The 26,569-nt window shown below is 38.6% G+C and overlaps 2 protein-coding genes across 2 annotated transcripts; both read left to right on the top strand.

The window, feature by feature from the left end:
- Positions 1-9,289: 9,289 nt before the first annotated feature.
- On the top strand, positions 9,290-12,809 carry LOC122016198 (nudix hydrolase 19, chloroplastic-like). Its single transcript, XM_042573430.1, has 6 exons — positions 9,290-9,877; positions 10,170-10,310; positions 10,395-10,499; positions 10,663-10,762; positions 12,070-12,162; positions 12,243-12,809. The coding sequence occupies exons 1-6, from the start codon at positions 9,314-9,316 to the stop codon at positions 12,527-12,529; spliced, it is 1,290 nt and encodes a 429-aa protein (XP_042429364.1). The 5' UTR covers positions 9,290-9,313; the 3' UTR covers positions 12,530-12,809.
- Positions 12,810-14,252: 1,443 nt separating this feature from the next.
- On the top strand, positions 14,253-23,590 carry LOC122013884 (protein root UVB sensitive 6-like). Its single transcript, XM_042570096.1, has 5 exons — positions 14,253-14,263; positions 21,161-21,635; positions 22,169-22,267; positions 22,391-22,504; positions 23,364-23,590. Exons 1-5 carry the CDS (start codon positions 14,253-14,255, stop codon positions 23,409-23,411), a joined length of 747 nt encoding a protein of 248 aa, XP_042426030.1. The 3' UTR covers positions 23,412-23,590.
- The last annotated feature ends 2,979 nt before the right edge of the window (positions 23,591-26,569 follow it).

Genomic DNA, 26,569 nt, shown 5'->3' with positions numbered 1-26,569 from the left:
CTTTACTGCCAATCACGTGCGCTGCGCGCGGTAAGGGGTGCTCATTAAATGTGACCTGTATCCCGCTGACACGTGGCGATCTCACTTTTGTCAGCGTATGGCGGTGGTGTTACCTCCGATGGGACAGCCGCCGTTTGAAATGAACGGCTGGATGATGGTCTCGTTCTTCACGACCTGAATCGGACGGTGGAAGCTGCTTGCGGCCGTCGTTATAAAGCTCGCGACTTCTCCTCTTCGCCGCATTTCGGCTTCATCGATCCCCGACGCCCCGCTGCTCCTTTCTTCTCCGGCGACCCCGATTCTCCGACGACCCCGAAGCCCCTTGCGATCATCCTTCTGCTTGTAAGCCTTTCTTCTCCTCGCTTCCTCCCTCCTTTTCTTCCTGTTAGTCGTCTCTATCATTCTGCCCCCTTCTTTCATTGCTTTATTTCCTTTTCCTTTCATTCCATGTTCGTTCCCTGCCTTATACCATGACTAGTACCTCACAGTCAACCGGTGGCGCTCCTGGTCTCTGGTACACGACCATAGAGAGCCGGTTTGACGAGGAGGACGCGCTGCGCCTCGCTTGAACTTATGACATCCCTTCCGACCATCACATAGTATTAGCCACCCCCGCCGACCGACCTCATGAAACGTCGCCCGGCACGGTTCTTTTCTTCCGAGACCAATTTTTGGCCGGGCTACGCTTTCCACCCCATAAGTTTTTCTTGCAAGTTTGCAACTACTTTCGCATCCCGCTCGGCCAGCTAGTTCTGAATTCCATCATGCTGCTGAGCGGGGTGGTAGTTTTGTTTAAACTGAACAACATCCCGTTGGACCCCTAAGTGTTCCACTACTTTTACTACCCTAAGCAAGCCGAGTGGGGTACCTTCGTTTTCCAATCTATGATAGGTTTTGTCCTTTTTGACAACATGCCGAGCTCCAACAAACATTGGAAGGAGCTTTTTTTCTACGTGCGTTTCCCCGAGCCACCGGCCTTTCGTATCAAATGGCAAACGGCGATGCCAACGCAACCAGAGCTCGGCAAGTTCAGGGGCGATCCAGCCTACCTTCATGCAGCCGACCGGCTAGTCGGCCAGCGATATCACATCGACAAGCTGCTCCTTCCGGGAGTACTGTATCTATTCGGCTTGTCTTCTATCCCAACCGATCTGCCTTGCAGCATGAGTAAGTTCTCTTATCTTCCCGTTTCTTTTGTTCTAACTGATTTATTCTTTGTTTCTGCAGCTGAAGTTATGTGACGCGCAAAGGCTACCGAGCGGCTGAAATTGCGAGCCGTTGAGATCGAGGCGGCCAAGAATAGGGAGGTCGCCGAGCGGAACTTGGCCTCAGCTGGTCCGGCTGGCGGAGAAGGTGAGGGGACTCAGGGTGTCCCCGAAGCCTTAGACGCTTCTGCTTCTCTCGGCGAGGCTGCGGGCGATATAGAGCCCTCTACTCAAGTCGAGGTAGAGGGCCGTTCGGCCGACGAAGTTCCCCTAGCGGCTCGGAAACGCAGACGGCCAGAGCCAGTCTCTCAACCAACTCCATCTGATGAACCGCAGTCCGAGCCGGGCGATGAAGCTCCAGTGCTGTCCGGGACGGTCTCTATAGAGAGTACCCCCACGCCGCGCGGCTCTCCAAGGGCTACCTCTGAGGTGCCGCCCGCCAGTCCTCCGCGAACCATGCGTCGCCTTAGGCGATTGGGTGACCTTCCTTCCTCAAGTGGTGAGTCGTCCGGTAAAGCAGCTGCGCCCCATGGTGATCCGAGCGGCCCGAGATTGATAAAAACTGTCCTACGCCTTCCGTCGGAGGAATATATGGCGGCTGCTGATCGGCCAGTGGTCCCCGAGCAGCAGATCACCCTCACGGGTCCTCTTGCCAAAGCCTGGGAGGATGCTCGGCTTCGAATTGCAATGATGACTCCCGGTCAGCTAGCCGACGACAATCTACAGTAGGCAACTGGGGTATGTTCTTTGTCTTGTTAGTTATTTAGATTTAGTTTCTAACTTGCTCCAGTCCGTTTGCAGAATTGGGTGGAGCAGATTGCTATCATTAATCGCCTAGCCGAACTGGAGGACGAGCTGAAAAAGCTCAAAGCAGCGGGAGAAAGCAGACAGTCAACGGCCGCTCTGGAGAAGGCCAAAAAACTGCTGGAAGCCGAGCGGGGTAAGTCCTCCGATCTGTCGAGTGAGGTGGCTCGACTCGAAGCTTTGGTCAAGCAGCGGGACAAGGAAATAAAGACCGCGACCACCCGGAAGCTTAAAGCCATCGATGACATGGATATGATGAAGGTAGAGAACCGGGGGCTAGAACAGCGAGTGAAGGAACTAGACGCCTTGCTGAAGACTGAACGGGAGGGCCGCTCGGCCGACCAGGTCAAAGCGGAAGGGGCTTTGAAAGATCTCCAGGCGGCCCTTGACGCTTCCGGAGCCACTCTTAAAGAATATCAAGATGGGGAGCCCGGTCGGTCGGCGGAAGCGCGCAAAGCATTCGTCCGCTCGGATGAATTTGGCGAAAAGTTCAGCGACAAGCTGTCCTTGACTTTTGAAGAGGCGATCAAAGTGGCAGTGGAATATCTGAAGACCAAAGGCCACATACCTGCCGAGCTATCCGTCCCCCCCGAAGATTTGGCGGCCATGATGGGCTTCATCCCCGACTCTCTCTTTAACTTTGATGATAGTGAATGAGGGGTTTATGTAATTTCTCTAAGTGTGCAATCTTTTGTATTCCTGCCGTTCGGGGCGAATATTATAAATCTTATCTGTCCGCCGCTCGGCGTAAGTGGATTGTCTTCTTGTTATTTGTTTGTTCGACCAGCTTCCAATCTTTAACTTTTTGCGCCGGTCCTAATTTTCTCGCGCTAAGTGCGTTTTATAAAGGAGTCGTTCGGCCCCACACTTTCCTTATTCTTGCCTCATCAGCATGCCCGATCAGAGGTCGACCTTTACAACCGAGCAGGATCTTACAGAAAGTTATCCATCCGGAGGATTTATAGCCTCCGGTTGCTCGCCTTTTAACGTAAATCTTTATCGTCTAAGCTCGACGATCTGCCGATCGGCAGGTTTATAGACGCCGACGTATCTCTCGATTTTTAACGTCGGAGCTCGACGGTCTTCCGCTTGGCGGGTTTATAGATACCGGCTCGTCTCTCGATTTATAACGTCGGAGCTCGACGGTCTTCCGCTCGGCGGGTTTATAGACGCCGGCTCGTCTCTCGATATTTAACGTCGAAGCTCGACGGTCTTCCGCTCGGCGGGTTTATAGACGCCGGCTCGTCTCTCGATTTTTAACGTCGGAGCTCGACGGTCTTCCGCTCGGCGGGTTTATAGACGTCGGCTCGTCTCTCGATATTTAACGTCGGAGCTCAACGGTCTTCCGCTCGACGGTCTTCCGCTCGACGGTCTTCCGCTCGGCGGGTTTATAGACGCCGGCTCGTCTCTCGATTTTTAACGTCGGAGCTCGACGGTCTTCCGCTTGGCGGGTTTATAGACGCCGGCTCGTCTCTCGATATTTAATGTCGGAGCTCGACGGTCTTCCGCTCGGCGGGTTTATAGACGTCGGCTCATCTCTCGATTTTTAACGTCGGAGCTCGACGGTCTTCCGCTCGGCGGGTTTATAGACGCCGGCTCGTCTCTCGATTTTTAACGTCGGAGCTCAACGGCCTTAAAGGCTAACTTTAACACAGCCGCTCGGCGAACACATTAGCCATCCTTTAAATCATTTTTGCTTCCTGCATTACAAGGACACGGGCGACCAGAATATACACAAAAATGAGTTACATTAGTGCACCTTTCACCCAGCTCGATAAGGCTGGAGATGATTCGCGCTCCACGGTCGGTCCAGCAGGCACCCGTCTTCATCCTCCAAATAATAAGCGCCCGAGCGGAGCTTTTCGATAACCTTGAAGGGGCCCGCCCAAGGAGCCTCCAGCTTGCCGACGTCGCCGTCCGGCTGATGGCGTACCGTCAACGGATGAAGCAAAACTACAACCGGCGAGTAATCCCCAGATCATTCCAGGTCGGTGGATCGTCCGGGTCGGTGGTTCCATTGTATTCACCGATCGTCGGGGGCACATAGTGCTTTGGCAGAGGGTCCTCCAAGATGGCCTTTGAGAACTGACGATTGACCCGCTCGGGCGATGCGTCCGCTCGGGGGGCTTTACCTTTTCTGTTATCTCGCATTGGTACTTCATCTGACGAAGAACCTCTATCACGATTAGCTGCTGCAGCTTCAGGAGGAGTGCGGAAGAGAGCTCGATGGAATGGAACTGTGGCTGGGGGTGCTTCCGCTCGGCCACCAGATGCTGATGTTGCTTGCTGCTCAGGCCGCTCGGCTGGTGCCTTCTATTTTTGTTCCACAAGCTTAGCGGCCCTTAACTCGATCAGAGCGTCGAGTTCCTCCGTGGAAAGCGTCACCGTGTGCTGTCGTCCAGCCTCGTCCATTGCTTCCGATCGGATGCAGGAGCGTTCCCACAGACGGCGCCAAATTGATCCTGTCTGAAAGCTGAATCAACGGACGCTGGGCACGTGGCGCTCTCCGAGTCGCTGGCGTAGATCCTCGATTGGTCGTACGAAACTCCGGCGAACCTGCACAGAAGTCGGGCCGGGAAGGGGTTCCCGGCGGCGACCCTCCGACGCTCAAGTCAGGCAAGCGAACAGTGAAGAAGTGGCTCCAGAAATTGTAGAACGCGTACCTCCGGCGAAGTATAGGGCTCCTTATATAGAGTGGTGAAAGAGCTCACGCACACCTACCGAGGCAAATACGTGTCCTTAGCCCATACCTCGGTAGGTGTTTGTCAGAAAGCTTACCTGACACCATACCGCTACAGTCCAGGCACGTCTTCGATGGGACAGCAGAACACCTTGCCGCCAGATTTGGAGTATGGCCTAGTCGTAGGACTTGACAGCTGTCATAAGATGTTCTTGTCCTTCTCTTCCTACTCCATGCCGGGGCGTCCGGCCGGCCAGCACTCATCTCCCGTCCAACCGGCCGACATCGTTTCCCTTCCGGCCGGCACTCATCTCACGTCCGGCCGGTCGGCACTCACATCACGTCAGGCCCTCCATATGCATCGGTATGCTGGGGAGATCCTCGGTAAGGTGCTATGTGGGGACTGCTAGCAGTATGTTACCTTATGTCTACGGCCGAGCATGACTTCCGCTCGGCCCTTCGTTACTGTTCAATTGAGCGCCAGAACCCCGACTCCTGTCGGGGCGCCTTTTGCCATTGGTTATTCACCGGTCGGCCGGCCGAGAGGTCGGCCCATCCTTCTCCGGTCGGCCACCTGGCCCTTTGACTTCCACGTGGCATTGACCCCTCGAAATGGGGGTCCCCTGTTCTAACCGCCGGATCAAAATGATTTCTACAGCAATTCAAAAAGACTTTACGCGTGCTTGTGCCTCTGAGATCACACTTTCCATAATCGAAGATATTGGAAACAATGTTTTCTCCTTAATGGTTGATGAATCTCGAGACATTTCAGTGAAGGAGTAAATGAGAGTTGTTTTGAGATATGTGAACAAAAGAGTACAGGTGATTGAACGATTCCTTGCAATTGTACATGTATCTAACACTAGCTCTCGTTCTTTGAAGGATGCTATTGATGCTTTATTTGTGAAACATGGATTATCATTATCTAGACTGAGAGGTCAAGGATATAATGGAGCTTCAAATATGCGGGATGAATTTAATGGGTTGAAATCTCTCATTTTGCAAGAAAATCCATATGAAAGGTATATTCATTATTTTTCTCACCAATTACAGTTAGTTATTGTTGCTGTTGCCAAGAGTAATCTCAATATGAGTGATTTTTTTAACTATGTCACTATGATTGTCAATATGACGGGAGCATCATGTAAAAGGAGAGATCAACTTAGGCAAATTGAACATGATAGGATTGTTGTAATGTTGGAGGGTGGAGACATTAGTACGGGCAGTGGCAAAAATCAAGAAACTAATTTAGTAAGGCCAGGAGACACTCGTTAGGGATCACACTACTTGACATTGGGTCGTTTATTATCTATGTGGCCTTCAGTGATACAAGTGTTGGAGAATATTTGTGATGATTCTAGTTATTTTGATAGTAGAGGGGTTGCCAAAAGTTTGATTCAGAAATGGAGAATTATGAGTTTGTTTTCATGTTGCACTTGATGAAGATGATATTGGGAATGACACATGAGTTGTCACTTGTGTTACAACAAAAGGATCAAAATATTGTCCAAGCCATAAGTTTGATTGAGAGTGTGAAAGATCAATTTCAAATATTTAGGGAAGAAGGATGACATACAATTACAGATAAAGTCAACACATTTTGTGAGTTGAATGAGATCCCAGTGCCGGAGATGAAAGACAATTGTTTGATTGGTGGTCGTAGTAGACGTAGAAGGCAAGTCATCACCAATTTGCATTATTATCGTGTGGAGATTTTCTATTAGGTATTATTTCTAAAAAAGAAATTTTATTATTATTATATTCATTAATAAGATTTTTTTTACTTATTAATTATTATTCTTGCAAATTACAATGTTAGGTTGTTGATTTAGTTATACAAGAGATGAATACTCGTTTTTCAGAAGTTGGCACAGAATTGCTTAGTTGTATAGCATGTCTTCATCCAAGGAATTCTTTTTCTGAATTCAATGTTCAGAAACTCGTTCGACTTTGTGATTTATATCCTGAGAACTTCTCAACAAATGATTGTATAGTTATTGAACAACAACTTCATAATTTCATTCATAATATATGACAGGATCCAAATTTTTCTGGAATTGAAGATTTGGGAAGTTTGGCTCAAAAAATTATTGAAACTCTAAAAATCAAGCTTATCCATTGGTTTATCGTCTGATTGAGATGACATTAGTTTTATCAACTGCGACCGCTTCTGTTGAAAGAGTATTTTCTGCGATGAAGATATTAAAGACTGATTTACGTAATAGAATGGGAGACAAGTGGATGAATAACAGTCTAGTCGTATACATCGAGAAAGATATCTTTTCAAAAATTGAAAATGAACAAATATTACAGCGTTTCCAAAAGATGAAAAGCCGCAGGATGCAGTTGCCTCCTCTTTCTTATCCAACAACCACCTAATATGTCACCAAGTGTTAACCAATACTTCAATAAGCAATAGTCTAATTGTAATTTATTAATTTAGTATTTTATCTTTTTATGATGTCAAATTGAACTTTTTGTTATTAAATATATTTATTATGTTGCAAAAGATATTATGTTAGCCCTCGTTAAAATTTATCTCTGGATCCACCCCTGCTTGTCGATAAGCTCTTGTAAGCGTTCGATCGACCTGTAGTGGGGCACACCTACGTATCTCATCGTACCCTTTTGGAGGTTTATGTCCCTGACAACGGAGCATGTCCATCAGCTAGATTGTACTTTAGAAGCTTCCAGCCTATCACATCATGGATTTGTATGATCGCTTAAGGAAAGATGTCAAGGACATTTTTTGACTTGTCTTTTCCTAGGGCACTTTGGAAAATATGCATATGCTTTGAAATACGTGCACAAATACTGTAGTGACACTATAAAAGGGGTTCTCATTTATAGGAAAAGGTATGCGTTACTTTGCTATTCTACACCCTCGTTGCTATAGATTTCTTGCTCTTCCTCGTGAAGGACTGACTTGAGCGTTAGAGTGCCAACACCGGGAACCTTCCCGGCTCGGCACTAACTCCTTTTGTATTACAGAATCACGTGGAGTCTTCGCCTAGTCAACCATAGAGTCATATCCTTAGACAACCATCTTCTCCGCTTTCGGACAAGATCAAATATGATTAAAATAATATTTCAATGAGTAAAACAAACTAAGGGGACTCCATCATGCCCATTACATTTGAAATAAGCATTATTTAATCATGATTGGTCGTGTAGAAGCTAGCAGCTAATTGCTACAATAGGTAGAAGTTGGTTGCTAGCTTCTATAACTGTATGATTAACTTATGCTAATTTTACTTATTTGAGAGTGATAATCTAGTTAAAATAATATTTCATTGAGCAAAACAAACTAAGGAGACTTCATCATATCCACTATATTTGAAATGAGTATTATATGATCACAATACATCATGTAGAAACTAATAGCTATAATGTGTAGCAGCGAATAGTTAGCTTCTACATGTTATAACAGCTATCAGCTAATAGCTTCTATATGTTATAGTAGTTATCGGTAATTGCTATAATAACAATAGATCAAGGATATTTAAGAGATAAAATTATAGATAGGACGCTCATTTGATGTTTTTTTTACAAAAAAAAAAAAAAAAAAAAAACAAAGAGATGCTCATTTGAGGTTTCTCTTAATTTGGTCATCCTTTTGCTTTTTTTCCAATTAATATAGATATTGACATAAAATTTTTAAATCGCTATTTAATTTATAAGTTTAAAGATATCATTCAGAATACCAAATTTTAAAAAATTATAAATTTCAGATATTCTAAAAATAAAAATAAAAATAGAGAACATATGAATTGTATCATAAAATTTTTAAAAATAATTTGTTAAAAACAGTCAAAGTTTATAAAAATATTTTTAAAAAATATATATTTTTGAAATTTATAAATTCAAAAAATTATCATCAAATATATATTTAAAAATAAATAAATATACATTATACACATTCTTTAAATATATGAGTTTTTTTTAATGTAACATACAAATTTGTCATCAATTTTAACCAAAACCTTTAAATAATTTTTTTTAAAATTTAAATTGCACTCTAAAGATTATGATAATTCAATCTTGCTAAATAAATGCATTTAGAAGAACTTTAGAATTTATGAATAATTTTTAAGTGATCAAACAAATCCATATACTAATTTTGATCAAAAGTATTATATCATTATTTAAAAAAATTTTAACCTAAATTAATTATACAATAGTTATGATTAAAATTACTACAAATGTATTTTCTAAAAAAAAGCTAAAGATCTTTTTTTTTAAAAAAAAATCAATATATATTTTTTAGGAATAACATGTATTTTCTAAAAAAAACCTAAAGATATTTTTTTAAAACAATATATATTTATCAATAAAAACACGCAACGGTCAACGGAATGATAAGTGAAGCCAATGCGAAAGTCGCAAGACGGCGTCCACCATCCATCTGCACCGTCCACGTGTGCGCATCTAAAAGCACGTGATTGTGGTTCAATTTCTCTCGCAGGTTTCTGCGAACGAACACTTTGACAAGTAGACCGATGTTTACGCTTTCCTTCACATCATCCGTTCCAACCAGCTTGCGTTCGCAGGTTCATCCGTCCATGGTTTTCTGTCGCCGTGGAAGAAAGTTTTCGGTCGCCATGAAAACCATGGCGGCCGCGAGATGCTACTCAACCTCATTCCAGGGCGGAGACGACCTTCTCTGACGGCGCTAACCCTAGTCCTCGAAGCCTTTGCTCCTTCTCGTCCTCGCTACCTCGCAGCCATGCCCATCAACCTCAAATTCCAAACCTTTGCCGGGAACCCGCTGAGATCCTCCAACTCGGACTCTACGTCTTCCCCAAGCTCCGCCCTCGACTCCCTCAAGTCTTTCCTCTCCGGTGGAGATGCCGAGTCCTCCGCCGTCGCTAGGGTTTTGCCTTTCAGAAAGGGACGAGCTTGGGTCCGCTCCACCGACTCCACATCGGATTCGGCCCCCAAATGGAGCATCGGATGGGTTTCTCCAGCAAAGGTAAGCGGTATCCCGGCGGAATCCTTTATCTACTTGGGATCGGATCCCGAGGAGGAAGCCGGCCCCGTTTCTTGGGCTGTCGACGTTTCTAACGCAGAAAACCTTCATTTGGGACTCCCTGGGGATGGATTTGGCTTCGTCGACCTGAGGACCCTAATGGTTGCTACCAATTGGGCTGATTCAGATGCGATGGGGGCGTTGGCCATTGCTGGACATGTAATAACCTCTTTCTTTTCCTTTGATTCCACTGTTTTTTGTAGGAGAATTGATCACAAAAGAGCTAACCTAATGACAGCCAATGCCCATCTGTTTCATCAACCAATCATTCTGATAATGGAAATTGTTGTTCTTGATGATGATTGTGCTATTCCTTCTTTTTGAATACTTGCAGATCTCTGTGAATTTTGGTAACAAATCTTGGTAGTTTTTTTGCTATCTGTTAGTTTCTATATGCTGTCATGGCATCTTGCAATAGAAGTTTCAACTTTTCCTCCTTGTGTCTTATCAGGCTGGGGCACTGCTGGAGTGGCATAGAACATCGCGATTTTGCGGGCACTGTGGATCTCCCACATCTTCCATTGATTCAGGAAGAAGAAAGCAATGCGCTAATGAGTCCTGCAAAAAGAAGATATATCCACGAGTTGATCCTGTATGGCTTCATCCATCTACTTTTGCCATTATTCAATTGTTCTATTTGCTCGCTGATGTGCATATGGATTATGGCTTGGAGCAGGTTGTAATTATGCTAGTTATTGACAAAGAGAATGATCGTGCATTGTTAAGTGACCAATCCAGGTTGGCACCTCGTCTATGGACTTGTCTTGCAGGCTTTATAGAGGTATTGATCCCATATTCACCCAACTGATATGTTTTGCTTTATTGATAAATTAGTATGATTACAATATGAACTTCTTCTCATTCAGTTTGAACGACTTTTTGTTTGTAAAATTGGCTTGAATGGGTCTTGTCTGCACTACATCTTAACCGCTAAATGTTATTAGCCAGGGGAGAGCTTAGAAGAGGCTGTAAGAAGAGAAACTTTGGAAGAGACTGGTATTGAAGTTGGTGAAGTTGTTTACCATAGCTCTCAGCCATGGCCTGGTACCTATTTGTCTCTTCTTTTTGATTTTTTTAGTGTAACGTATTTTGACAGAGTAGACTAAGACTGCATTTCATAAGATTTTTATTTATTTATTTACTTGTTTTTGTCTCACTACTCTCTTGTTTGTGACATACTTCCAAAACTTAGGAAACAGCTTACTTGTTTGGTTACAAAAGGGAAATCCGGATTTATTGCAACAATTTTAAAAATAACTTTGAGACTTGCGACTCCCCTTTCTCTCTCACTCCTATTCATCGACTTAAGTAATCATGCCACTATAGTATTTTCCGGCACATTCTTGGTCTTATTTGAAGGTCTGCATTTAAATTTTAAACCAGATATGTGAACTTTTATGAAAATACTAAATACCCCCGTTATTTTCCAGAGAGGGTAATACAATAGATCCCCTCAATAAGGTAGTTCAAAGAACCTCTTATTGAGAGGGCAAGTAGATTATTCAACTTTGTTATCCTAAGTAAATCATTTGTCCTAAGTAATCATATAATCCTAAAATATTTCAGAATACAAAAATAAATAAATGCACAAAGTAGCTAGTTAAAAGTTATCCGGCCAAAAGAAACAATTCCTTGAACTAAACAATGCCATAAGGTTTAATAATGGTTCTCATAATGGCAATGATGTAACATCCTAAACATTAACTAACTCTAAACCTTTTCCTAGTAAATATAATTTGAACAGGTAGGCAAAAAAAATACGGAATGATTTTTTATAATTCACACTCCAAACAATATTGTGAAGATAGAAAGCTAAGTGAAAGGAGATGAAGAAATTGAACACAAAATTTGATGTTCAAAATTTGAATGCACATAGGTAAATGAAAGGCAAGTTGTATATCTTTCTTGTATTCAATTATATGTGCTTTTTTTTTTACGCATGCAGCCTTTTAGAATTTTGTCAAATGATTCAAGAATCTTTTGAATTCTTTTTTTAATATTAAAAAAGTATTCATTAGAACAAATTAACAAAATGTACTTGCAATTTGAATATTTTTAGCAACAAAAAGGTATATATTGTGCATTCAACAATATTTTATTTTGTTTAACATTTGAGCACTTGAATAATTCAGTCACATGGTTCATGAATCTTTTGAATCTTTTGAAACCTTCAATTTCCTTTTAATTTTTCATGATAGCTAATAAACAAAATATGCATACTCAGTCTTTTTCTTCTGCCTTAATCAAGAAACAAACATGAATGTCCTCACTGAAATGTGAATTTTCTGTTCTCTTAACTTACTACATAAAGAATTGGCTACTTGTATTGATGAAATCTAAGATTTTCTCAGTTGGGCCTGGCAGTATGCCCTGCCAGTTGATGATGGGGTTCTTTGCCTATGCTAAAACATTTGATATCCATGTCGACAAATCGGAGCTTCAAGGTAACCACAGTCAGTAGCTTTCACGCAAAATGTTATAGTAAAACCAGTTCATAATTTCATTCTTGTTCTCATCTCACTAGATGCACAGTGGTATAAAAGAGAGGACGTGAAGAAAGCTCTCACTTACAACGAATATGAGAGAACTTACAAGACAACTGCAAACAAAGTGAACCAAATCTGCAAGGGTCTCGAGAGAGGTCAGGTTTCCGCAATAGACTTGAATATTGGAGGTGGAGATCTTGCGCCAATGTTTGTACCTGGACCATATGCCATCGCTCACCATCTTATATCATCATGGGTTCATGAAGATACACATTCTAGCAATGGGTTGGAGTCTAAGCAATTGAGCTCTCTCTCTAACTTATGATTTAATGATTACCTGATCAATGCCTTGGAATAATGTGGCCAAATTTATGACCATGTCCAGACAACAACTACTCCAGATACAGGATCTCTCATTGTCTTCTATTAGTTATTCTTGTGGAGGTTTTAACAGTCAAAAAACTTTTGAATTGTGTTTTATATGTTCTGTGAGCATATTTGTACATGAAAAATAGTTGGCAACTTTGTCAATTATTTTTCATGGTATACTTGTAATTAGAATTAGTCATAATTGTTTTTAACTTGCAAAAACAATTTTACAATTAGTCATGGTATACCAATTTCATATTAGTATGACCTATTTAATATCAGAAACTTTTTTCCTACTATAAATTAGAATCTTGGATGTTCTCATTACAAGAAGTCGACAACAAAGACAGCTCATCTTATTAAACAAGAGTATCATATATGTAAACAATGCTAATTACAACAGTTTGCATAGCTACAAAATTCCCCCCAAAAAAACGTGTGATTTGTGCCTACATGAACAAAGCCGCCACTCCTACTAACAAGTAGAAAATTGACAATGCAACCGACCTTGTAATAGCATATCTACATGTAATATCCGTAAACCAAACCAATGGTTAATTATGAGGCTTCGTCCAATTGAATTAAGAATTTTTTAAATATAGATAGATTTAAAGGAATAAGGAATATATATATAATTAATATATTATGTAACGTGTAGTAAAAATAAAATATAAATAATATATTAGGTAAAATATAAAGTATATGATATAAAATGGGTATATAAGAAATTATGATTATAATATATAAGAATTTAATTGAAGATATGGATATGTCTTCAACGTAAAATTATGTATATGATATATATAGATAGATATATATATATTTCTATTTATATTTAGTATCAAGATTATATAGGACTTATCGTTTAGGAAATATAACTAGTAAGTAATAAAAGTATATGAATTTATATGCCTAATATGTGAATTAAATATTACTATGTATGTATGATAGATGGATATCTAATTAATATGGAAATAAAATATTTTATTTTAATTATACAATTGTAAACTATAGTATCATAAATATATTTTATAAATATATATATGTAATATAAATTATATAAGAAACAAATATGTGAATTAAATATTACTATGTATATATGATATAGATATGGATATATATAGGAAATTTTATCCAATATCAAATTGACGGTTTGATATACATATAATAAGATTTATATAGTATAGTTGATAGAATTTAGATAAAATTAACACCTCTACTTTATATAAAAACCCTCACCTAGAATCCAACGTGTGATATTCATGGCCGTCGGCGCTAAGAAGATTTCCCCCACCCTTTGTTTTTCCATCGGTACTAGAGCTCCAAGGGAAGACAAAGGTGGAAGAGTTGATAGCTAAGGAAATTAAAGGCATGCTCCCTAACTTGTAATGCTTTAGTTAGTTTCTATGGTTGGTGAACTTCGGGTACCATAGGTTGAGGTATGATGCGCTAGTTTAAGTTCTCTTCTTAAGTTTTAAAGGTTTGTGTAGATGGAGTATTTCAGATCTCTTGAGGAGGGTAGTTCCTTCACTAAATTGTAATGGTTGCCTATCATATTCTCGCTTTAGGAAGGTTGTGTATGTTCCTAATCTTGTTTAACGCTCTAGTTAGTTTTATAGTTTTTTTTTTTGGAATTCGGATTTTATAGGGTTCAGGTTTAATTACTGTTGATACGGCGCATGTTCGTGAGGTCAGTAAGATGATGTGGTTAGGAGTCAAGACCACAGGATGGTCAGAAGTCATGCCTCCGTGGCTGGTCAGAAGTCAAGCTTACATGCTAGTTAGAAGTCAGACTTACGTGGAGGTCAGAGGTCCAGCCTCCGTGGCTAGTCAGAAGTCCAACTTACGTGGCCAGGGTCAAAGACTCAGCTGACGGGGCGGTCAAAGGATAGGATTATAAGTCGGACAAGTGCCAGCCCTGATAGCGGTCAAGGACAGGGCCCACAGGCCAGGTACAGGTCAAGGACAAAGCCCACATGCCAAGTACAACTGAGGACTGAGCCCACAAGCCACGTAAAGGTAAAGGAAAGAAGGCCCTTGGCGCAGAACAAACTAGACGTATAAGTCGGGATGTACAAGCCATAGATAATAGTAGGCGAATGCAGGTCGGGAAACAGATCAGACGTATAGGTCGGGACGCACAAGTCATGGATAACAATAGGCGAACGTAGGTCAGGATACAGATCGGGTGTACAGGTCGGGATGTACAAGCCATGGATAACAGTAGGCGAACGTAGATCGGGAAACAGATCAGACGTACAGGTCGGGACGCACAAGCCATGGATAACAGTAGGCGAACGCAGGTCAGGATACAGATCGGGTGTACAGGTCGGGATGTACAAGCCATGAATAACAGTAGGTGAACGCAGGTCGGGAAACAGATTAAACGTACAGGTCGGGACGCATAAGCCATGGATAACAGTAAGTGAACGCAGGTCAGGATACAGATCGGGTGTACAGGTCGGGATGTACAAGTCATGGATAACAGTAGGCGAACGCAGGTCAGGAAACAGATCAGACTTACAGGTCGGGACGCACAAGCCATGGATAATAGTAGGCGAACGCAGGTCAGGATACAGAGCGGGTGTACAGATCGGGACGTACAAGCCATGGATAACAGTAGGCGAACATAGGTCGGGATACAGATCGGGTCTACAGGTCGGGACTTACAAGCCATGGATAACAGTAGGCGAACGCAGGTCGGGAAACAGATCAGAAGTACAGGTCGGGACGTACAAGCCATGGATAATAGTAGACGAACGCAGGTCGGGAAACAGATCAGACGTACAGGTCGGGACGTACAAGCCATGGATAGCAGTAGGCGAAAGCGGGTCGAGAAACAGACCTAGCGTACAAGTTGGGAAGTGTAAGCCATGAATAACAGTAGATAGAAGCAGGTCGGGACACAGACCTGGTGTATAGGTCGGAACGTACAAGCCAAGGATAACAAGTATACAGAGGCAGGTCAGGATACAGATCTAACGTACAGGTCGGGAAGTACAAGCCATGAATAACAGTAGATAGAAGCAGGTCGAGAAGTGTAAGTTATGGTCATGATTTACCATGTGTTTACCTTAGACGTTAGAAAATTTTATTAACTAAAATTAATTGAGCAAGTGATGATATGATAGATGTTATTATTCGTCCCATCACTACAAAAAAATAATAATTTAGGGACGAAAGTTTGGGACAAAAAATTTTCGTCCCAAAATCGCAACAATTTTGGCAACAAAAAAAAAATTGATCCAAATTAGAAACGAAATCTGCAACAAAACATTTTCGTCGCATATTTCCAACGAATATTATTTTCGTTGCAAAATTCGTCCCAAAATCTGGGACGAATCTAGAATTCGTCCCAGATTTTGGGACGAATCCAGGATTCGTCCCAGATTTTGGGACGAATCCAGGATTCGTCCCAGATTTAAGAAAAATAAAAAATAAAAGACAAATCATTTGGAAGGCCTAAATATGGGTCTAACGATCTCAGAATTTTATGAAACAAGTTTCTATGGGTTTCTAATTTTCTCATGATCTTAAAAATATCTCCATCCATAATTTTAACCTCATATATTTAGTAGGGTGATTTTTTAACCCGAAGTTGACCTAATTCATAATAAAAAATTCACCGCTTTTATATAGTATGTTAAAATTATGGATGAAGATATTTCTAAGATCATGAGAAAATTAGAAATCCATAGAAACTTGTTTCATAGAATTCCGAGATCGTTAGGTCCATATTTAAGCCTTTCAAATAATTTTTCTTTTATTTTTTATTTTTTTTAAATTTGGGATGAATCCTGGATTCGTCCCAAATTCTGGGACGAATCCTGGATTCGTCCCAAATTCTGGGATGAATTTCTGGATTCGTCCCAGATTTAGGGACGAATCCAAGATTCGTCCCAAATTTAAGAAAAATAAAAAATAAAATAAAAATCATTCGGAAGGCCTAAATATGTACCTAACGATCTCGGAATTTTATGAAACAAGTTTCTATGGGTTCCTAATTTTTTCATGATCTTAAAAATGTCCTAAATCTAAATTTTAACTTAATATATTGAGTGTGGTGATTTTTTAACATGAATATGACCTAATTCATAATAAAAAATTTACCGCACTGAATATAATATATTAAAATTATGGATGAGGATATTTTTAAGATCACGAGAAAATTAGAAACCCAAAAAAACTTGTTTCATAAAATTCCGAGATCGTTAGGTCCATATTAGGCCTTCCGAATGATTTTTATTTTATTTTTTATTTTTCTTAAATCTGGGTCGAATCCAGGATTCGTCCTATATTTTGGGATGAATTTTGGGACGAATCCTGGATTCGTCCCAGATTTAAGAAAAATTAAAAAGAAAATAAAAATCATTCGGAAGGCCTAAATATGGACCTAACGATCTCCGAATTTCATGAAATAAGTTTCTAAGCGTTCCTAATTTTCTCGTGATCTTAAAAATATCCTACATCTAAATTTTAACCTAATATATTGAGTGTGGTGATTTTTTAACATGAATATGACCTAATTCGTAATAAAAAATTTACCGCACTTAATATAATATGTTAAAATTAGGGATGAGGATATTTTTAAGATCATGAGAAAATTAGAAACCCGTAGAAACTTGTTTCATGAAATTCCGAGATCGTTAGGTCCATATCTAATGAAACATAGATAGTTTAGTATTAATTAAGTATGTTAGCGTTTAAGGCATGTTTGAATATGTGTTTAAAACTTAAAATATAGGTCTACAGATGTCAAAATTTCATGAAACAAGAGTCTATAAGTTTCTAACTTCCCCTTAATCATAAATATATTCTCATCCTTAATTTTAAAATAATATATTGAGTTTCGTGTTTTTTTTACCTGAATTAGGTCAAATTCGGGTTAAAAAATTACCACACTAAATATATAAGATTAAAATTATGGATGAGGATATTTTTAAGATCATGAGAAAATTAGGAACCCAAAGAAACTTGTTTCATGAAATTCCGAGATCGTTAGGTCCATATTTAGGCATTCCGAATGACTTTTATTTTAATTTTAATTTTTCTTAAATCTGGGACGAAACCTGGATTCGTCCCAAAATCAGGGATGAATCCTGGATTCGTCCCAAAATCAGGGAAGAATCCAGGAATTCGTCCCAAAATTTGGGACGAATCCGGGATTCGTCCCAGATTTAAAAAAATTAAAATTAAAATTAAAATCATTCGGAAGACCTAAATATGGACCTAACGATCTCGGAATTTCATGAAACAAGTTTCTTTGGGTTCCTAATTTTCTCATGATCTTAAAAATATCCTAAATCTAAATTTTAACCTAATATATTGAGTGTGGAGATTTTTTAACATGAATATGACCTAATTCGTAATAAAAAATTTACCGCGCAGAATATAATATATTAAAATTATGGATGAGGATATTTTTAAGATCATGAGAAAATTAGGAACCCAAAGAAACTTGTTTCATGAAATTCGAGATCGCTAGGTCAATGACTTTTATTTTAATTTTAATTTTTCTTAAATCTGGGACGAAACCTGGATTCGTCCCAAATTTTGGGACGAATCCTGGATTCGTCCCAGATTTAAAAAAAAATTAAAATTAAAATAAAAATCATTCGGAAGGCCTAAATATGGACCTAACGATCTCCGAATTTCATGAAACAAGTTTCTATGGGTTTCTAATTTTCTCGTGATCTTAAAAATATCCTAAATCTAAATTTTAACCTAATATATTGAGTGTGGTGATTTTTTAACATAAATATGACCTAATTCGTAATAAAAAATTTACCGCACTTAATATAATATGTTAAAATTATGGATGAGGATATTTTTAAGATCATGAGAAAATTAGGAACCCGTAAAAACTTGTTTCATGAAATTTCGAGATCGTTAGGTCCATATTTAGGCCTTCCGAATGACTTTTATTTTAATTTTAATTTTTCTTAAATCTGGAACGAAACCTGGATTCGTCCCAAATTTTGGGACGAATCCTAGATTTGTCCCAAAAACAGGGACGAATCCAGGAATTCGTCCCAAAATTTGGGACGAATCCTGGATTCGTCCCAGATTTAAAAAAAATTAAAATTAAAATTAAAATCATTTGGAAGGCCTAAATATGGACCTAACGATCTCCGAATTTCATGAAACAAGTTTCTAATTTTCTCGTGATCTTAAAAATATCCTAAATCTAAATTTTAACCTAATATATTGAGTGTGGTGATTTTTTAACATGAATATGACCTAATTCGTAATAAAAAATTTACCGCACTTAATATAATATGTTAAAATTATGGATGAGGATATTTTTAAGATCATGAGAAAATTAGGAACCCGTAGAAACTTGTTTCATGAAATTCCGAGATCGTTAGGTCCATATTTAGGCCTTCCGAATGACTTTTATTTTAATTTTAATTTTTCTTAAATCTGGAACGAAACCTGGATTCGTACCAAATTTTGGGACGAATCCTGGAATCGTCCCAAAATCAGGGACGAATCCAGGAATTCGTCCCAAAATTTGGGACGAATCCAGGAATTCGTCCTAAAATTTGGGACGAATCCTGGATTCGTCCCAGATTTAAAAAAAATTAAAATAAAAATAAAAATCATTTGGAAGGCTTAAATATGGACCTAACGATCTCCGAATTTCATGAAACAAGTTTCTATGGGTTTCTAATTTTCTCATGATCTTAAAAATATCCTAAATCTAAATTTTAACCTAATATATTGAGTGTGGTGATTTTTTAACATGAATATGACCTAATTCGTAATAAAAAATTTACCGCACTTAATATAATATGTTAAAATTATGAATGATGATATTTTTAAGATCACAAGAAAATTAGGAACCCGTAGAAACTTGTTTCATGAAATTCCGAGATCGTTAGGTCCATATTTAGTGAAACATAGATAGTTTAGTATTAATTAAATATGTTAGCGTTTAAGGCATGTTTGAATATGTGTTTAAAACTTAAAATATAAGTCTACAGATGTCAGAATTTCATGAAACAAGAGTCTATAAGTTTCTAACTTCCCCTTAATCATAAATATATCCTCATCCTTAATTTTAAAATAATATATTGAGTTTCGTGTTTTTTTTTACCTAAATTAGGTCAAATTCGGGTTAAAAAATCACCACACTAAATATATGAGATTAAAATTATGGATGAGGATATTTTTAAGATCATGAGAAAATTAGGAACCCAAAGAAACTTGTTTCATGAAATTCCGAGATCGTTAGATCAATATTTAGGCCTTCCGAATGACTTTTATTTTAATTTTAATTTTTCTTAAATCTGGGACGAATCCAGGATTCGTCCCAAAATCAGGGACGAATCCTGGATTCGTCCCAAAATTTGGGACGAATCCTGGATTCGTCCCAGATTTAAAAAAAATTAAAATAAAAATAAAAATCATTCGGAAGGCCTAAATATGGACCTAACTATCTCGGAATTTCATGAAACAAGTTTCTTTGGGTTCCTAATTTTCTCATGATCTTAAAAATATCCTAAATCTAAATTTTAACCTAATATATTGAGTGTGGTGATTTTTTAACATGAATATGACCTAATTCGTAATAAAAAATTTACCGCACTGAATATAATATATTAAAATTATGGATGAGGATATTTTTAAGATCATGAGAAAATTAGGAACCCAAAGAAACTTCTTTCATGAAATTCCGAGATCGTTAGGTCCCTATTTAGGCCTTCCGAATGACTTTTATTTTAATTTTAATTTTTCTTAAATCTGGGACGAAACCTGGATTCGTCCCAAAATCAGGGACGAATCCAGGAATTCGTCCCAAAATTTGGGACGAATCCTGGATTTGTCCCAGATTTAAAAAAAATTAAAATTAAAATAAAAATCATTCGGAAGGCCTAAATATGGACCTAACGATCTCCGAATTTCATGAAACAAGTTTCTATGGGTTTCTAATTTTCTCGTGATCTTAAAAATATCCTAAATCTAAATTTTAACCTAATATATTGAGTGTGGTGATTTTTTAACATAAATATTACCTAATTCGTAATAAAAAATTTACCGCACTTAATATAATATGTTAAAATTATCGATGAGGATATTTTTAAGATCACGAGAAAATTAGGAACCCGTAGAAACTTGTTTCATGAAATTCCGAGATCGTTAGGTCCATATTTAGTGAAACATAGATAGTTTAGTATTAATTAAATATGTTAGCGTTTAAGGCATGTTTGAATATGTGTTTAAAACTTAAAATATAAGTCTACAGATGTCAGAATTTCATGAAACAAGAGTCTATAAGTTTCTAACTTCCCCTTAATCATAAATATATCCTCATCCTTAATTTTAAAATAATATATTAAATTTCGTGTTTTTTTTTACCTGAATTAGGTCAAATTTGGGTTAAAAAATCACTACACTAAATATATGAGATTAAAATTATGGATGAGTATATTTTTAAGATCATGAGAAAATTAGAAACCCAAAGAAACTTATTTCATGAAATTCCGAGATCGTTAGATCAATATTTAGACCTTCCGAATAATTTTTATTTTAATTTTAATTTTTCTTAAATCTGGGACGAATCCTGAATTCGTCCCAAAATCAGTCCCAAAATCAGGGACGAATCCAGGAATTCGTCCCCAAAATCGCCGGCGACACAACCGAGGCGACCCCTCTACTCTCGCCCTCTAAATCCCCCCTTCCTCACTCTTCCAGCGCCCAATCCGCCGCCTCGATCTGACCATGGCTCCGGTTCCATTGAAGCCCTCGCCCAGCCTCGAGGCCCGCGACATCGTCCGCGACGCCGTCCGCGCCAACTTGTCGCCACCCTCGCCTCACCCACCGCTCTGCCGCTGCGGGACGACCGGATCCAGACCGAGGTCAAGTTCGGGGCGACCGTCGACCCCGGCCTCGACCTCGCCCTCGCCCTCGCCGCGCTCAGGGTCCTCTGCTGCGAGGAGATCGACGGGAGGAGGTGGAGTTATGTGCTGGACGACGTGGAATGCCCGCCCGGAACTAAGGCGCGGAAGGGACCGTCTCTGCGCGCCGTCCCGATGCAGAGCCCCGTGGATCCCTTGGAGGTGACATCTCTGAGCATTCTTTTGCTTCAATTCGTCTCTGCATTGATTTTAATCTCTTTTGGTGAAACGAAGCAAGACTATATATGTCTTTTATATGGCACTGTCTCTTGTTCTCTGATGTTCTAAAGAAAGACTCTGCCTTCAGTAGGTTAAGGAAGATGACAGATCATAAATCATTATACTGAAGATGTTTTCAAGGTTGCTTTCCCTAGAAATGTTTGTCAAAACAATATCTTGGCTTTGTAGAAACTAAAATCGGATATTGAACAATATGCATCCTGTGAAATGAGGAAGCTTGCCCTTAGTCTTTCACCATGCTGTCCTAGTTCATTTTTGCCCCCTATAATGTGGATCATCTTGTTCACCTACGTACCTCTGTGATGATCAAGATAAGTTATTTATGCTTAAATTCCTGAACGTATTGTCGATTTTTTTCCTGTGACTCCTAAGGCAAGTGACGACTTATATTTTGTGTATTTAAGATGGCTATTGTAGATCCATGCTGAATTGCTAAAATACGCATTCACACGCAGGAGTTGATGTCATTCGTAAGATCGTATGTAGTGCCTGAAGGTTTTCCTGACAGTGTGACACCTTCTTATGTCCCATATATGAGATGGAGGGCTTTGAAGGTAAATACTAGTTTATCTGAAGTAGTGTGAATCCATTTGTTACTTTATTCTTATAGCAATGAAGGAAATTGTTATTTCTTTTTTGTTTTGAGTTCCTCACTAGTGTTTCTTTTTGTTGTTCAGCATTTCTTTGGTGGAGCCATGGGTGTTTTCACAACACGGACACTGTTAAACTCTGTAGGAGTATCCAAAAATACAGCTGCATCAGGTGCTGTTGCCATCAATTGGATACTCAAGGTAAATTCTTTTTTTTTTCCCAGAAAAATTAGTAGTCTATGTTGAATTCACTTATTGCTTATGTAATGATCTTGACTTAAATAATTATGTTATAGTTGTTTAATTATATAAAGTTAAGTTTAAATAATAATGTTAAAGTTAGCTTTAAATAGTTGTTTAATTGTGTTCCTTCTTTTTGATAAGTTGCTCTTTCTTGTTTTGTCTTCAATGATAATGATGCATAAAAGTTCTGAATTTGATCTATGTACAGTCTCAAAACTATATAGATACATAAAAGTTCTATATTTCATCTAGAATTACATCACACTATTCTAAAATTCTTTACTAGATAACGATGCATCCTCCTACCTTAATATTTTGCAAAGAGTTGTTAAAAATGTGCCAAAGTTATTCATATGAAATTGTCAACTAGTTAACACAATGAAAGGAACAATTATTTTAAACATCCTTTAGTTTACATTAAATACCAACCAAAGACAAAATTATAAATTCAGTAAATTAAAATGAAAAATAAAGTTAACTAAGTGAGAAAATTTGAACCCTAATATCATACTTCACAAGATCTCTCTCTCTTTCTCTCTATATGATGTGTCAATTATATTAGGTTGTATCATAGTTACGATACATGTACTTAGCTTCAAAATAATTCTTATAATTTTATTTACCGTTGCTATGACATGGATGATTCATATCGTTGGTAAATATGACTTTTTTTAGAATTAGGGCTTTTATTAGAATGTTTAAGGAATTTCACATTTATATTTTGTTTCCAATTATTCTTTTTACATGGCCATATCGTATAATATTTACAATCTTTCCTGTTACACATGATCTAGTTTATTTGTTTGTTGTTATGTAGCCAAGGAGATTTGATGGAGATCAAAGATTTTGTGGCACACGAAGATGACTATATGTATTCTTAGTGTTGTTGGATGGATGATGGACTTATAAAACATTGGGTTGTTGAACTTTGTATCATATTTTCTAGCAGCTTGAATAAGATGGATCTTGTAAACTTTGTTGAAATCTTTATATTTCTTGAATTATGAGTTGATGTGTTGAATGTTAAATTAGGATGTGTTGAATGTTAAATTAGGATGTGTTGAATGCATATTATTTGTTATTTGAATTTGGTTTTTATGTATTTGGATTGTATTGTAGAAATAAATTGAAGCTGGAAAAAAATATTTGATATAGGGACGAATTTGGCAACGAAAATGATTTGTTCCAATTCTATTGTAATATGAGACAAAATTATTTTCGTCCCAGAATTCGTCCCAGATTCTGGGACGAATTTTGGGACGAATCCACAAAATTTGTCCCAAAATTCGTCCCAGAATCTGGGACGAATTCTGGGACGAATCCACAAAATTCGTCCCAAATTTCGTCCCAGAATTTGGGACGAATTCTGGGACGAAAATTTATCAGTTTTGCAACAAATTTATTATTCGTTGCAAACTTAGGAACAAAAATGGCAACAAAAAAAATTTTGTCACCGAATTTGTCCCCAAATTCGTTGCAATATTAGGGACAAACTTGGCAACAAAATATAATTTGTCACCGAATTCGTCCCCAAATTTGTTGAAAAAATAGAGACAAATTTGGCGGAAACTTTATGTGAATTCGTCCCCAAATTCGTTCCTAAGTTTGCAACAAAAATAACTTTCGTTGCAAATTCGTATACTTTTTTGCAACGAATTTGGGGACGAAAATTTTATTCGTCGCCAAATTCGTCCCCAAATTTGTTCCCAAATTTGCAACAATCCATAATTCGTTCCAAAAGTTGGCATCAACTATTTTGGGACGAAAAAATTTTCGTCCCAAATTTTGTCCCAAAAATTTTTGCAACGAATTTTTTTTTTAAATTCGTCCCCAATTTTGTCCCAAAATGCCTTATTTTTTGTAGTGCATGTTCATGCAAAGGTATAATGCAGAAACTTTCTTTTTTTGATTTCCATTGAGCAGTATCGTTGCATGCCTAAAATGACACTTGTAAATAATTGTTGAAACCTATATACACGTTTTATATTGTTTTAGCATTAGTCAATTTGTATAATGATGTTTATGCATGGAAACATAGGAGCTAAGCACTTCTTAATGCCCATTATGATCCACCAGCTTCTTGTTGATAGGGTACTGCAAGGTTTAATTAGTCAGGTTAATTCTAGGCTGATAGGTATTAATTAATTAAAGTTAGTTAATTAATAAGGTTTTGAGGTGGTTTAGAGTTTGAGACATAGTTAACGGATTGATTGAAGTAGTAATCATGATTAAAAAGATTGAATGGCGAAGTATTAAAGATATGTTGAATTATAAGCTTGATTGATTAATTAGTTAGTCTGACTAACTAAAAGGTTTAACTGAGTATTAAACCATTTAATAAATAATTAGGTTACCAATTGGTGGATGAATTTATTAGGATTAATAATTCGATTAAAGTAACTAGAAGATTATTTGCATGCAACTACTGTAGATATACCCTATGGTTTGGTAGGAACTATATAACCTGACTTCCTCTTGTTAAGAAATATCAAAGGAAAGCTACAGCTTGCATGTTCTATGTGGATATATCTCTATTTTGTGTTCTGTCATTTATATGATCATGATTGATTTTCCTTTAACCCCCATTAGGAGGTATGAAATGATTTCAGATTGTTAGAAGTAACATATTAAAATAATCTGGATAATACATTAACGTACTTGCTATGGATCAAATACTATGAGAAGACTTTAGGAAATAAATACCATAATTTCCTTGTTAAAAGCCCTGGCATACTAGTTTATAAATTTCAAATTGAGCCTTAAGGGCATTCGAAAATTATGATTATGCATGTTATTAACTCCATGATAATTTAGTATGTATGTTGATGTCATGCAAGTATGCTTATGCTTATGTTTAGTTCATGTTTAAGTTTATATGCATATTTACATTCATGTCTATGTAGAGATCATGTTTATGTTTATGCTTATGTATATGTTTATGTAATGAACGCGGTTGAGTGTGGCCTGTGTCCTTAGCTCGGGAGCTCACCAAATCTTATGCGGTAGAGTGTGACCGGCGTCCTTAGCCCGGGAGCTCACCAAATCTTATGTGGTAGAGTGTGACCGGTGTCCTTAGCCCGGGAGCTCACTAAAATTCTATATGGTTGAGTGTGGTCGTTGTCCTTAGCCCGAGAGCTCACCAAATCTTATGTGGTAAAGTGTGACCGGTGTCCTTAGCCCAGGAGCTCACCAAAATTCTATGTGGTTGAGTGTGACCGGTGTCCTTAGCCCGGGAGCTCACCAAAATTCTATGTGGTTGAGTGTGACCGGTGTCCTTAGCCCGGGAGCTTACCAAATCCTATGTGGTAGAGTGTGACCGGTGTCCTTAGCCCGGAAGCTCACCAAAATTCTATGTGGTTGAGTGTGATTGGTGTCCTTAGCCCGGGAGCTCACCAAATCTTATGTGGTAAAGTGTGATCGGTGTCCTTAGCCCGGGAGCTCACCAAAATTCTATGTGGTTGAGTGTGACCGGTGTCCTTAGCCCGGGAGCTCACCAAATCTTATATGGTAGAGTGTGACCGGTGCCCTTAGCCCGGGAGCTCACCAAACTATGTAGTTGAGTGTGACCGGTGCCCTTGGCCCGGGAGCTCACTAACTCTATGTGATTATGTTTATTTTCATGCTTAGCTTATGTACACAATGATGCTTATGATTTGCCCATCCTTAGTATATACGTTTATGTCATGCAAGTATGCTTATGCCTATGTTTATATACATGTTCATGATTAAGTATATCCTTATATTTGTATTCATGACATGCAAGTATGCTTACACCTATGCTCACGATTATGTCTATTTCATGCTTAGTTTATTTACATGTCTATGCTTATGTTTATGCTCGTATGTCTATGTCGACGCCTATGCTCATATCCATAATGTCCCAGTAGGTAAGTCCTAAATTACCTAGCCTGGGCATCCTATAGTACATTAGATTATAGACACTAACTAATGCAAAACATTGTTTTGAACATGTTGAGTCTCTCGACTCACAATTTATATCTTTTTTTTCAGACAATGAGATGA

Source organism: Zingiber officinale, chromosome 8B (genome assembly GCF_018446385.1).
Source record: "Zingiber officinale cultivar Zhangliang chromosome 8B, Zo_v1.1, whole genome shotgun sequence".
NCBI lineage: Eukaryota > Viridiplantae > Streptophyta > Magnoliopsida > Zingiberales > Zingiberaceae > Zingiber > Zingiber officinale.
The sequence above is the reverse complement of the archived record's forward strand: the minus strand, read 5'-3'. Positions and strand labels throughout refer to the sequence as shown.

What these genes read in the sequence shown, in the direction of transcription:
- LOC122016198 (XM_042573430.1), top strand. Translation starts at nt 9,314, where the DNA reads ATGCTACTCAACCTCATTCCAGGGCGGAGACGACCTTCTCTGACGGCG. An exon ending in CGTTGGCCATTGCTGGACAT is followed by an intron (nt 9,878 to 10,169) that starts GTAATAACCTCT and finishes GTGTCTTATCAG; the next exon opens with GCTGGGGCACTGCTGGAGTG. An exon ending in GTCTTGCAGGCTTTATAGAG is followed by an intron (nt 10,500 to 10,662) that starts GTATTGATCCCA and finishes AAATGTTATTAG; the next exon opens with CCAGGGGAGAGCTTAGAAGA.
- LOC122013884 (XM_042570096.1), top strand. An exon ending in TGAGATGGAGGGCTTTGAAG is followed by an intron (nt 22,268 to 22,390) that starts GTAAATACTAGT and finishes TTTGTTGTTCAG; the next exon opens with CATTTCTTTGGTGGAGCCAT. An exon ending in CCATCAATTGGATACTCAAG is followed by an intron (nt 22,505 to 23,363) that starts GTAAATTCTTTT and finishes GTTGTTATGTAG; the next exon opens with CCAAGGAGATTTGATGGAGA.